We start from the raw sequence: 14,187 nt of genomic DNA, 5'->3' as shown, positions 1-14,187 counted from the left end.
TAAGAGTCAGGCATGGTTGTGTACACTTGTATGCTCAGCCTCTCTGGAGGTTGAGGCAGAGAAGCACTCCCAAGGAGTTGGAGGCTGCAGTGAACTATGATCATGCCACTACCATCTACCTGGGTGACAGTGATACCCCATATCTTAAAAACAAGACATTGAGTATTCATACTATACTTTTTTGTTGTGTGTAAATGTGGTTTCAAACAAGTGACGCTTCTGGCAAGAGTGGGGAGCCTGCAACCTTAAGGCCACGTGGCCTTCTGGGTCCTTAAGTTTGGCCTTTTGACTGAATCCAAATTTTACAGAAAAAAATCCTTTTATTAAAAAGAGTGCAACTGATAAAGATAAAACTTTTCTTGCCTCCTCTGGTACTTAAAAAAAGAACAATCTTAAAATCACAAGGCTGCAGATTTCCCATCCAAGGTTGTCTCAGGGCTGCCAATAGTGGTGTGTTACAGCCAACTCCTAACACCTTGCAAGAGTATTTTGAGCTGGTCACGGTCATAATAGCAGCTTGCAATGGACATGATGGGAATATTTATACCATGGAAATGGGCAAAGATTACAAATCAGAGCTTTATTGACCCATTTTTGAGAGCTGTTTGTTAAATATTTATCAGCACACCACTGACTGCTGGTATTAAGCTTTCTTCAACCCAGGAAGGTTGATTAGAAATAAGAACCTTCCACTGTGTTTGCTTGTACCTGTCATATTAAATCCATGCACATTCAAACCAGGAAGTCTGACCCAACCCCTGAAATCAAACCTCACCTTGGAGCATACATGGACCAACCCCCCCAGCAGCACTCCTGACTATCTGACAGAAGCTTTAAGAATGAAGAGGTCAAACCTCAGGCGTTCTGCCAGCAATGGTGAGCATATATTGATGGTGACAAGGTCATTACTAAAGAAAAGCAGAAAGGAATCTTTTGGATTTGAGGTGTCATTTGCCAAAGTGGGATTTTTTTGGCTTTATTTACAAGCTTCATCAGTAGGATGTTTTGAAATGTCCTGAGGGCAGTGACTTGTGCAAGTTCATTCTGCCCTCCTAGAAAGTAGCTTTCATAGTGTAGATAGTGACATTTTGCCAGGTTGCAGTTGTTCCTACCTCACTAAACTTAAAGTTTTATTTAAATTTATTGAACAGGCCAGGCATGGCGGCTCACACCTATAATCCTAACATTCTGGGAGGCAAAGATTCCTGAGCTCAAGAGTTCGAGACCAGTCTGAGCAAAAGTGAGACCCCCATCACTTAAAAAAAAATTAGCAAGATGTTATGGCAAGCACCTATAGTCCCAGCTACTCAGGAAGCTGAGGCAAGAGAATCACTTGAGCCCAAGCATTTGAGATTGCAGTGAGCTCAACCCCAGGGCGATTGAGTGAGACTATCTCAAAAAAAAAAAAAAAATTATTAAATAGATAATATTAGAAATAAATAAAAGTTACAAATAATAATAAAAATCCCAAATCTCTCCAGAAATAATCAGTGCATTTTTGTGTTTCTGTATCCAGACATTTCCCACCTACCCTTTTCTTATGGACCTCCATAAGGAAGAATAACTTACAGGGCATTTTGAAAACCTCACTGAATTCCATGAATTGATTACCTTACTGCTTTTACTGGCTAGGGAGTTATATTTTAGGCTTAAATATATTTATTAGGCATCATAAGAACCAAAGTAAAATTTTACTGTTTTTACATTGGAATGGGTGTTGAGATGTTGTGTGCATTTTTTGTCTGGTTTTTGTTTCATTTACTGTTTAGAATATAAACGTATCAGTTCTCCTTATATGACTCCCTTTTTAATCCTTTTACTATAATCAAACTTTATAAAGATGTTTTCCATCTTTGTTGTTTTTTTTTATTTATTTGTATATCATTACCATTTTTTGTTTCTTTGCTTTCTGTGAAAATATCCTTAATCAGGCTAAAAACATTGAAATAAGGTACTAGGGAGGCTAAGGCAAGAAGATGGCTTGAGGCCAGGAGTTCAAGATCAGTTTGGGCAAGTTTATAAGAATCCATCTCTTAAAAAGTGAAAATGGGTGGGTGGAGGGAGCCATGAGTGGTGGTGGCACACACCTGTAGTCCCAGATACTACCCAGGAGTCTGAGGCAGGAGGATCTTTTGAGCCCAGAAATCCAAAGCTGCAGTGAGTTATGATCACACCACTGCATTCCTGTCACAGCCAGATCCTGTCTTTTTTATTTTTTGAGACAGAGCCTCAAGCTGTCACCCTGGGTAGAGTGCCATGGCATCACAGCTCACAGCAACCTCCAACTCCTGGGCTTAAGTGATTCTCTTGCCTCAGCCTCCCAAGTAGCTGGGACTACAGGCGCCCACCACAACGCCCAGCTATTTTTTGGTTGCAGCCGTCATTGTTTGGTGGGCCCAGGCTGGATCTGAACCCACCAGCTCAGGTGTATGTGGCTGGCACCTTAGCCACTTGAGCCACAGGTGCCAAGCCCCAGATACTGTCTTTAACAAAAAAAAAAAAATTGAAATAGTTTTGCTCTGCTTTTTATTTTCCTCTTTTTTTTTTTTAAGGATAACTTTATTAACTTACAGGTTTTTCTTAAAGTATAGCCAAGTATTCTTTCTACTTTTCAGATAATCTTCCAAGGTATCTTTGTGTCTTCCTATAGGTCATGTCCCTGGGATTCCTGTCTACAGAGAGAAAGAAGATATGTATGATGAGATTATTGAGTTAAAGAAGGTAGTATTTCTGTTTTTTATCGATTTTAATTGGCAAAAGCCTTCTAAAAAAATTAGTGTCTGAGATTTTCCATGTGGAAAGAACCTGGCTTTAGACTCAGATCTGAGTTTGAACCATGATGTAGTGGCTGAGGAGCAGGAGGACCCTAGCTAAATAAAGGCCTGTAGGACCAGCTATATTAAAGGCAATAAAATTTATGTTCCATCTGTGCTCCTCTTCTGTAGCTTGAAGGAGAATACTGGGTAAGGATTAGATTAACTTCAAAGTCTCTGTGCATCCTGAGAGTTGGCATTATGATGAAGTCATTTGTTATTATTAGTAACCTCCTATTCATGTAATTCTTTAATGCTATCAAAACATCTTACATGCCCTGTCTCAGTTGGTCTCTACTGAAGCACTGTGAGACAGGCAGGTTCAGCTGTTACATTATCATCTGGTATGAACTTGAGAGGTTAGTTGTCAGTCCAAGATTAGCCAGTAGCAGAACCAAAATTCAAGGTCATCGGCCTCCCAGTGCCAAGACTCTTTATTGACTCCTGCCCTCTCCCATTCATTGAAGGCTGAATTGCACTGAAAGATACCATCATCATCATCATTACTGCCACCACCACTACTGTTACCATACTGATTTTTAACATCCATAAACATTTTTGTGCTCCTGGAGAAATTTTTTCTTCATTTCCTTCCATAATTTGTGTCTATTTATAAACCCTATCATGGAGTTGCATCTGAAGAACTGTGCTTAGTCCGGGCTCCAGAGGTTAAACAGGGCATTGGCAGCAAGTGTACCCAGGGAATGTTGAGGAGTCTGGGAAGAAACTGGGAGGACCTGCTACAGGCTGTTGTCAAAAAGACAGTCTTCCATTGATACAGAGAGAACACTCAGGTTTTAGGTTGTATAAGAAGAAGACACTCGAGCAATGAGGCTTCCAACAGTAACAGTGCTGCCCAAGAATTAAGTATTCCCTGTCCTTAGAGATTTCAGCGACTACCTCTCAGGGATGTTATAGAGAGAATTCTCTACAATAGTCTTCTTAGGTTAGAAGATTGTACTAACTGAACTTTGAGAGTGCCTGAAACTCCAAATAATCATTGCAGTAGTATTCTTGAAAGCTGTCTTCTTCGAGCTAGAAATGGCCCTCTGGGTAAAATGATAACTATGATATTTATATTTACCATCATAGATTTCTGGGTAAAATCAACCTAAACTTCTAAATTCAGAAATGAGAGACTTTTGTTTTTAATTCTCTGTTGCTCTGAGATACTGAGCATCAGAGTGGTTTTCCTATGGCAAGCAATGCCTCAGTTTCCTATTAAAAAATGGGGATAATAATGGTACCAACTTCATAAAGTTATTGTGAGGAGTCAATAAAATAACCCGTGAAATAACCCATGAATCAGTAAAATGCCTGATATATTTATTGTAGATCAGTAAGTAGAGACTGTTTTCCAGAAACTTATTTGAAATATAGATTGCAAAGAAATTGCAAAGGTAGTATGGAGCTGTCCCTTGGACCCTTCACTGCGTTTTCCCTGTTGGTTATGTCTTACTATCTGTAGTGTAGTGTCAAAACCAGAGAATTGTCACTAGCAGTGTGTGTGTGTGGTTTGAAGTCATGCTACAAGTTTTGACTCACATCAGCACCACCATGTCAAGGTGCAGAACTGTCCCCCCACCGCCCACAGAGATGTCCCTGCTGTTGCCCCTTTCTGGCCACACATACCCCTGCGCTTCTCACACCATTCTAACCCCGAGAAACCATGAATGTATTCTCTGTTTTTATAACTTTGGCATTTTGATAATATTGTGTCAGTAGAGGAATACAGTGTGTGACATTTGTAGGTTGACTTTTTGCACTCAGCACAGCTCTTGACTTAAAGAGAAAAGAAAGAAAAGAATGTGTATTCTGTTATTGTTGTGGGTGGAATGTTCTCTAAATATCAGTTAGATACTGTTGGTTGATGGTGTTGTTGAGCTCTTCTGTATCCCTGCTGATTTTCTGTTTTGTTGTTGAGAGAACGGTGGGATTTTTTTGTTTGTAGACAAAGTCTCACTTTGTTGCCCTCAATAGAGTGCCTTAGCCTCATAGCTCACAGCAACCTAAAACTCTTGGGCTCCAGTGATTTTCTTGTCTTAGCCTCCCAAGTAGCTGGGACTACAGGTGCCCACCACAATGCCCAGCTATTTTTAGAGACGGACTCTCACTCTTGCTTAGGCTGGTCTTGAACTCCTGAGCTCAAGCAATCCATCGACTTCGACCTCCCAGAGTGCTAGGATTATAGGCGTGAGTCACCATGCCTGGCATTGTTTGTTTGTTTTTTAAGAATAAGGTCCTGCTCTGTTGCCCAGGCTGGAGTGCAGTAGTGTCATCACAGCTCACTACAACCGCAAACTCCTGGGCTCAAGTGATCCTCCTGCCTCCGCCTCCCAAGTAGCTGAAACTACAAGCATGTGCTATCATGTCCAGCTAATATTTCTATTTTTGTAAAGACTAGGTCTTGCTATGTTGCTCAGGCTGGTTTTAAACTCCTAGGCTCAAGCAATCCTCCTGCCTCAGCCTCCCAAAGTGCTGGGATTACAGGTGTGAGTCACTGTGCTTGGCAGAAGGAAAGGTATGGAAGTCTCGAACTGTAACTGTGGATTTGTCTGTTTCCGCTTTCCATTCTGTCAGTTCTTGCTTCATATATTTTACAGCAATGTCTTACTTTTTAATCGTTATGTAATGTCCCTCTCTGTTGGCAGTTCTCTGAAGTCTACATTGTCTATTTTAATATTGCCACTCCCACTTTCTTTTATTTAATGTTTGCATGGTATCTCTTTCCAACCTTTTTTTTCAGCCTACCTATATCACTGTTTGTAATTACTTAATAATTTATTATGGATAGCATATGGTTGGATCATATGTTTAAGCACTTTGCCATCTTTTCTTTCTTTCTTTCTTTCTTTTTTTTTTTTTGAGATATATTCTCATTTTGTTACCCTGGCTAGAGTGTAGTGGCATTATCATAGTTCACTGCACCCTCAAACTCATGGGCTCAAGCAATCCTGCCACAGCCCCCTGAGTACCTGGGACTAAAGATGTGTGCTGTTTTTTTCTGTTTTTTGTAGAGACGGGGTCTTCCTCTTGCTCAGGCTGGTCTTTGACCTCCTGACTTCAAGTGATTCTCCTGCCTTGCCTGCCAGAATGCTAGGATTACAGGCATGAACCTCTGTGCCAGCTGCCGATCTCTTTTAGTTGGTTGGTTTAGGTCATTTACATATACTTTAATTATTGATGAGTTAAAGTCTCCCATTTTATTTTTTGTTTTCTGTTCTATCTTTATACATTTCTGTTTTCATTTTTTGCCTTCCTATAGCTTATATCCACATACTTTAGAATTCCATTTTGATTTCTCTATAGTGTTTTCAAGTGCTTCTCCTTGTATAGTGTATTTAGTGGTTGCCATTGGTAACATTGGTGTAACATTGATGTTTTACAGTTTGAGTGAACAGAAACCTCCCCTCGTTTTATGGCCTTCACTACCTCCACTCACATATAATTGTCTTAAATCTTTCCTCTATACATATACACTGAGAACCACATCAGACAGTAGTATAATTTTTTGGTTCAATGTCAAATATAATTCAGAATACTCGGCTTGGTTCTGAGGCTTACACCTGTAATCTCAGCAGTTTGGGAGGCTGAGCTAAGAGTAAGACTTGAGGTCAGGAGTTCAAGATCAGCCTGGGCAGCATAGCAAGATCCTGTCTCTAAAAAAAGAAAATTAACTGAGTGTGGTGGTGCATACCTGCAGTTCCACTTACTCAGGAGCCTGATGCATGAGGGTCACTTGAGCTGAGCCCAGGAGTTGGAGGTTATAGTGAACTCCCATCATACCACTGTACTCTGGGTGGCAGAGATAGACTCTATTTCTTTAAAAAAAGAAAAAAAGAAAGAAAGAGAAAAAAAGTTATTTAAAAAATTAATAATATAGAAAACTCAAGAGGAGAAATAAAGTATGTTATGTTTACCCATTTTTTCCATTGTTCTGTCTTCCTTACTGATATTGTGAGATTCCTTTTATGATTTCCTTTCTGTTCAGAGAACTCTCTTAGCCAATCTTTTAAATAGATAGAATAGGTCTGCTGGTGACAAATTCTCTTAGTTTTTCTTCATCTAAGAAGAAAAGAGACATGTCCCCCTTCGTTCATGAAAGGTAGTCTTCCCTGGCTAACAGTTCTTTCATTCCTTGAAAAATATTATTTTACTTTGTCCTGGCCTCCATGGTTTCTGATGAGAGATTTGGCATCATTCGAATTATTTTTCTTCTTTAGACAATTAAGGTATTGTTTCTCTCTCACTGCTTTCAATATTTTTTCTTTGTCTTTATTTTAGAAGTTTGACTATTATGTGTCTTTTTGTGGATTTTGTGGGGGTTATCCTGTTTGGGATTTTCTCAGACTCTTGTCAAATGTGGGAAAGTTTCAGCCATTATTTCTTACAATATTTTTTTCAGCCTTTTTTGTTACAGATGCCCAGGTCCCTGTGGTTCTCTTTATTTTTTCTGTTTATTTTCTGTCATTCCAATTGGGTAATTTCCGCTGTTATGTCTTCAGATTCACTGACTTTCCTTTATCCTTTACACTGTGCTATTGAGCCTGTCACTGAGTGTTTGATTTTAGTTAATTTATTTTTTTAGTTCTGTAACTTAACTTCCATTGGGTTCATTATATTTTCTGTTTTATTGCTGAGATTTTCTGGTTTTTCATTTGTTTTAGGTGTGTCCATAATTGGTCATTAAAGCATTTTATGGTGGCTGCTTTAAATCTTCATCAGATTATAACATCTGTGCCATCTCAGTGTTGGCATCTGTTGTTTGTTTTGTTTCTCATTCAGGTTGAGATAGTCTTTGTTCTTGACCAATGATTGTGATCAAAGCCTGGACATTTTGAGAATATATTAGTTAAATCTGATATGTTAGAAGGCCTCCTCTGACCAGCTCCTTACTGCCAGGAAGTGGTGCAAATCCAGCTCCCACTTAGCCACATTGTCACCCACATGGGGAAGGCTCCTCCTTCCTGCAAGGAGTAGTGATACCACCCTAGCTGGAAGAGAAGAACCCCTTCGTATTGCTTCCCAAATGGCCTTTCTTAGCAGAAGTCCTGACTGTGCCCTAGGTCTCCCCTAGAATTGGCCCACTGTGCAAGAGGAGGGCACCTCAATGCAAGTATCTAAGCCCCCATACAGCCTTTACTGGCAGGGCAACTGCACTATTTCCTCTGGCTTTGCCTGGGATAGAGCAATTATTGGCTATAAGTTTTCTGCCTTGTTAGGTTGCCCCTTTCCTGGCAATTCTTTGGCTTTCCAGGTTGTTGGCTTTTCCAGCACTCAGTCTAGATGAGGCAAAAAGAAAACTGAAGGAGCTCCCTGTGGTATTCATCCTGGGCCCCTACTCCCTAGCCTGTCTGCCTTCTTCTTCTTTTTTTTTTGAGACAGAGTCTCAAGCTGTCGCCTTGGGTAGAGTGCTGTGGTGTCGTAGCTTACAGCAACCTCCAACTCTTGGGCTCAAGAGATCCTCTTGCTTCAGTTTTTATTTTTAGTAGAGACAGGGTCTTGCTTTTGCTCAGGCTGGTCTCGAACCCGTGAGCTTAAGCAATCCACCCACCTCAACCTCCCAAAATGCTAGGATTACAGGAATGACCCACCACGCCTGGCCCCATCTGCCTTCTTCTTCCTTCCTGTTAGAGTCTTCCCATGTTCCTGTTCATTCACTACAGAAGTGAATCTACTTCATATTTCTGGAAGTAGAATTCCCATTATTAGACTTCTTATCTTTCTCAGTGGTTATGCATTAGCTAATCCATTCAGTGAACACTCACTGAGTACCAGTTATCCATCATGCTCCTTGAACCTGTAAGCTGGTCTGTACCAATCCTGGACACAGTCCTGCAAGCTGTAGCTGTGGCTGATGTGCCAAGCCGCCCTCAGTGAGGTGTGCACCTGGAATTGTCTTTCTGCTGGTGGTGATGGTTTGCACAGGCATGCGGTCTCTCTTCAGAGCACCACAAGTCCCATCAGAGGAGAAGGCCTTTCACAAGATAAATGGCTGGTTCAAGATGAATGGCTGGAAGCCAGAGAGTTGTGGCATAGCCTGACCTACGTAGGCTTTTAACCACTTGCTCTTCAGACTAATAAAAAGCTTTTCTAAGTGAAGACGTTAAAAACAAAAATTAGAGCAGCACCTGTGGCTCAAAGGAGTAGGGCACGGGCGCCATACGCCGGAGGTGGTGGGTTCAAACCCAGCCCCGGCCAAAAACTGCAAAAAAAAATTAAAAATACCCTACCATCACCTTTTTATAACTATATAATCCTGAAATAGGAAGGGCATAATTTCAAAATATAGGATAGTTATAGAACTTAAACTTAATTTTGTGAAAATTGGACTACACAGCCTTTTTTTCCCTATAATTCACCACAGATTGGTGAAAAATTCATCCATAGATAAAAGTTGAAGACCACTGCTCTGCATTAGAGCCTTAGCTGAAGATTAATATTTGAAGTAAATATTAGTCTTTGATAAGTTGTAGTGATATGTGGTGTGACAAAAATATGCTTTCTCGTGTGGTCATGGAAGAAACCATGTGACTTTGGCATTTTCCCAAACCGGTGTTCAGTGTTGATTTGTTGGTATGTTCTACATGGCATTGTTTTTTAGGCATGGTACTATTGGCATTTGGGTGGGAGAATTCTTAGTGGATTGGGATTTTCCTGCACATACAGTGCATTTCAACTCACTTGGTTCCCACCCACTAAATGCCAAGTGTGCCCTTCAGTGCTCCTTGTTGTGAAGTCCAAATGGCTCTGCCCTTTCCCTACCGTCACACATAGTGCCCTGTGTGGGAACCAGGTAGCTTTTAAAATTCTTCTCCAACTGAGTGTTTCACTGGGTATCTGTGCGTACATCGTGTGTGTGTGAGTGGGTCCTTCTTTTCTTCAGTCATTACACATGCAGAAAAATGATATGGATCTGATGAGGACAAAGCTTCGGCGCTTAGAAGAAGAAAATAACAGAAAGGATCGGCAGATAGAGCAGCTTTTGGATCCCAGTCGAGTAAGTCCCTGGCCCTTTGTGGAGGGCTTCTGCCTGCAGGCATCCAACTGGTGGGGGAGGCTAAAATGAACATCTCTTCACATCTCGATCTGCTCACCACAGGGCTCGGATTTTGTTCGGACTCTGGCAGAGAAAAGGCCTGATACTGGTTGGGTGAGTATAGTCTCCAGCAGGGCAGAGAGCCTTCCACTGAGGCCCCATTACTAGAAACAGCCCCTGGCACAAGAGGAGTGACAGGTGGAGGGAGGGGCACAGGATTCCCCAAAACTGTTCTCCTGGAGCTATGGGGATTACTGCAAGAAGATGCTTCAGGAGTTGTCGGGAGGATCAGGGGGCCAGCAGGCTTACCCCAGAGCCGAGCAGTATAGTATAGAAAAAATAGCTGCAATAGGCAATTCCCCTCCAATATCTAAAAAAATACATTGTGCTTAACAATCAATACTGATTTAAAACGGGGAAGCAAAGCCCAATATAATGGAGTCTTTGAAACAGATACAAACACTCCTCATATACTGTGTAATAATATATGACAAATTGAAACAAAATGATGGAAAATGGAGCCATTATGTGGTTAACACTGTGGCAATAAACCATAACAGAAAAAAGTACCTCAGTGAACTTCATAGGAGTCAAGAAAGCACATTTGAGAAATGCTAGAAGAAAACTGAAGGACACAATTTTGAGATTATTCAAAGAATAAAATAACATTAATGATGTGATTAATGGATTTGATAACATGAAATTTATGTAATAAAAACTCGTAAGACTAAGATGGAATCACTTTATTGGGTTGGGGGAAGGATATTATTGAATAAGACAAGAAATTTTCTGTTCAGAATATCTAAGAATGTTATATAAATCTCTGAAGAAAAAAGCAGTCCACTCTGAAATGGAATGTATAGAGTACATAAACATTATATATTTAATAAGGATTAAAGCCCGGTTTTGTACCTAGAATAGCACAAAGTAAATCCTTAACAGATGCTTGTGAGTAAATCAATGTATTAACACAAGAAAATGTTTTTTGGATAATAGCCGATCCTAAACATTGCAGAGACGTTCAGTTTGTACATGTGTATGATCTTATTTGTTTTTTTTTTTGGTTTGTTTGTTCGTTTTGCAATCCCCATTTTTAAAATCAGGAAACTGAGGTTAAGAGACTTGGCTCGTAGTTAATGACTAAGGTCCGTGAAGGCAGGAGTGGGGTCTGTCTCAGTCCCTAGCATTTCTTTTTTTTTTTTTTTGGTGGTTTTTTTTTTTTTTTTTTTGGCCGGGGCTGGGTTTGAACCCGCCACCTCTGGCATATGGGACCGGCGCCCTACTCACTGAGCCACAGGCGCCGCCCAGTCCCTAGCATTTCACTGACAGTCAATATTTGAGTGAGGAGATTATTTTTATTTTATTTCATTACTATTATTATTATTTGTGAGACAGCATCTTGTCCTGTCACCTAGAGTGGAGTCCAGTGCAATCATCATAGCTCACTACAACCTCAAACTCCTGGGTTCAAATAATATTTCTACTTCAGCTTCATGAGTACCTGGGACTATAAGTGTGTGACACTACACATGACTAATTCTTTATAAATTTATTTTGTAGAGATGGAATCTTGCTATGTTGTGCATTCTGGTCTCAAACTGGCCTCAAGCAGTCCTCCTACCCCAGCCTCCCAAAATGCTGGGAACACAAGCTTGCGCTTTTACCTAGCCTAGAAATTATTTTAAATTCTACAAGTAAAACCTCACACCTTAAAGTAGCAAACTTAGTACAGACAATCAAAACCAATATTGGCAGGGTTGAGGAAGAAACAAGTATGCTCAGACGTTAGACATTGCATTTTAAGTTAGCATGACTGTGCAAAGCAGTGATCTATAAAACTGTGCCTCCTGTTATCTAATACTGCCTTTCTAGGACTGTGTCTCGAGTAAGTAATCTAATACAAAAAGCACGAGGTTTTTATAGCTACCCACTTTAGGGAGAAACTGAGGAGAAGTCATTCAAAGTGGAATATAGCTATCTCAAGACATATTTGTAAAAAAATTTTTTTAAATATACAACAGTGCACTATTTACAGAAATGTCTACCTGATTAATTTGGACAAAGTAGAATTCTTTAAATAATGGGTACTCTTACAGAGAAAAGGTTCTTGTATTTTTGTTGTTCTGATGCTGTGTGTGTGTGTACGTTTTATTAGAGTTTATTAAAAGTAGAAATTGTAGATCGTAGGGTGTGTGCAGTAATCTTTTTAATACCCACAGCAAATTGTCCTCCCAAGTGGCTATGTCCTGTGATTAAACATTTCTACTTGTCATTATCTGTTCTCAAGAAAGATTTGTATCCTGTGCTTTGGGCAGTTAATAACAAAAAAAGAAAGAAAGAAAGAAAAGAAATACCTTTGTAGACGTGCCCAAGCAGGCCCAGGCTAGGGTTCCTATTGAAGGATTGATTGTAATGGCAAAAGTGGTAAGAACCTAAGTGTCCTTAGTAGGAGAACAGACAGATATGCTGTCGTGTGCTCATGCCATGGAGAATAATACGGTTACATAGGAACTGCAGGGTAGATCAGCAAGAGGGCTGCTGAGTGGAAAAAAAGGAGGTGGCAGAGTGTCACATGTGGTAGAGTCCCAGTTTTGTAAGTAACAATGCTCTAATTCTAGTGGGCATGCACACATATGGACATGCATAGAGTAAGGGGGGGATGGGGCATGCTATGTTGATAACAGGATTTAGTTGGGTAAGGAAGAGAGTGCCAAGGTCAGAGTTATTTTAGCCTTGTCTGTGATGTCTTCATTTTTTTTAAAGAAAATACATTCATATCTTACTAATATAATTTAAAGCTATGTTAAAATCCAATTTGAAAATCTTTTATTCAAAATAAAAAGGATGTTCTGTAAGGAACATAAGGGTGTTATCTCCCCATATGAGACCTTCACAGAAAAGGAGGTGATAAGACCAGTGGAGCAGTTCTTCCTCCCCCAGGTGGAGGTGCAGGCCTCCTCAGGACCCTGCCAGGCTGCTGTCCCTGTCAGCCCTGCTGGCTCCATGAGAAGACTGAGAGCTGAATTACCCTGGGGGCGCTAAGGGACAGTGGTTTATTCATCTAGCAGCCATGGTGGCCTTCTGTACTTAAATATCTGAGGCTGCATCGTGTTCCTCCCAGGCATGCACTGTGCCTAAGGGAATGCCCTGCCTGTTGGTGTGACCAAGGTGCTGCCTCCTGCTCCAGCAGGGTGTTGTGTTCCCTTAGTCACCCACTCAGCACTGCGCAGTTGAGTGGGCAATATGGCAGGGCCTTCTCGCTTCACTGAGCCTGTGGTCTGCAAGAGGGGATGGCAAGGAAGGAGGGTAGGTGCTCTGTAGAGGAGGACGTGCAGAGGCTACTGATTCTCTGCAGAGGATAGCCAGCCCAGCCTAGGGACCTGGGCAGCTGAGTATCCAGAGTGGGGAGAGGCCACAGACTGTGGAAATGGTCACACTTGATGCAGTAGTGCTCTCTTGTTAGGTCATTAATGGGCTAAAGCAGAGGATCCTGAAGTTGGAGCAGCAGTGCAAGGAGAAGGACACCACCATCAAGTACGCTGCGCCCTGCCCGCCCCGCCCCGTCCCGTCCCGCCGCTCTGCTTTCTCATCCTGGTGCTAGCCTCCATGCGCCAGGCCCCATCCTTTCTCCCTCTTCTCACCCAAAAAGTGAAGGCTTCTTTTTTTGTTTGTTTTTTTGTATTATCTGCATTCCCTTCAAATTTCATTAGGAAACAGTCTGACTTTTTCTTGTTATACTTAAGATAATGCTTTCTCCCCTTAGTATACTGTGGACCACTTTTTATTTCCAGGGTGAATTTTTTCTACCTCTCTCAGTCATGTGCTGTCCTTGTGCTGGTTTTGGTGTAGTTACTCACATTTCTTTACCTGTCTTCTTTCTTCTTTACCTGTGTGAAGGAATAGACTTTCTTAACTGTGCTTAGGTTTATTTAAGGGAAACTGAGGCAACATGTCTGTTACCTCACGTCTCACAGTAATAGTTTTCCCTCTTGTTTGTTTCTTGCTTAATTTTGTCAACTTAAAATAAGTGTGATTATTTGCTGATTTCTTCTGTGTCTCAGTGCTAAACTGTGACTTTACTTTCACTTCTGCCTTGATGTGTTTTGTCTGCAGTCTGCTATGTGTCAAGAGTGGGTGACAGTACAAGGGGAAGAGTGATTCTGTTTTCTTTATAAAGCTAATTACTCTCCCACCTGTCCCAAAGGTGGTTTGTCCTCTGAAGTCTTTCTTCACAACTAATCCAGTGTTTAGAGACAACAGCTTATTTAGAGAACAGTACTTTTAGGGAAGCTGTTTTCTCACCATGGGAAGTAGCTGGTCTGACAGTAAAGGGAC

General features: G+C 41.0%; 1 protein-coding gene across 17 annotated transcripts in view; it reads left to right on the top strand.

Moving 5' to 3' along the window:
• Positions 1–14,187, top strand: part of IQCE (IQ motif containing E) — an 80,867-nt gene that overhangs the window by 17,080 nt on the left and 49,600 nt on the right. For 15 of the 17 annotated variants that reach the window (XM_053555744.1, XM_053555741.1, XM_053555746.1 and 12 more), the window contains 5 exons: positions 742–876; positions 2,651–2,721; positions 9,700–9,813; positions 9,916–9,966; positions 13,316–13,386. In XM_053555744.1, the coding sequence (XP_053411719.1) occupies positions 742–876; positions 2,651–2,721; positions 9,700–9,813; positions 9,916–9,966; positions 13,316–13,386 (442 nt within the window). The remainder of the gene's footprint in view (positions 1–741; positions 877–2,650; positions 2,722–9,699; positions 9,814–9,915; positions 9,967–13,315; positions 13,387–14,187) is intronic. The other 2 variants (XM_053555752.1, XM_053555743.1) reach the window with 2 other exon arrangements.

This window comes from Nycticebus coucang, chromosome 12 (genome assembly GCF_027406575.1).
Source record: "Nycticebus coucang isolate mNycCou1 chromosome 12, mNycCou1.pri, whole genome shotgun sequence".
In the NCBI taxonomy this organism is placed as follows: Eukaryota; Metazoa; Chordata; class Mammalia; order Primates; family Lorisidae; genus Nycticebus; species Nycticebus coucang.
The sequence above is the reverse complement of the archived record's forward strand: the minus strand, read 5'-3'. Positions and strand labels throughout refer to the sequence as shown.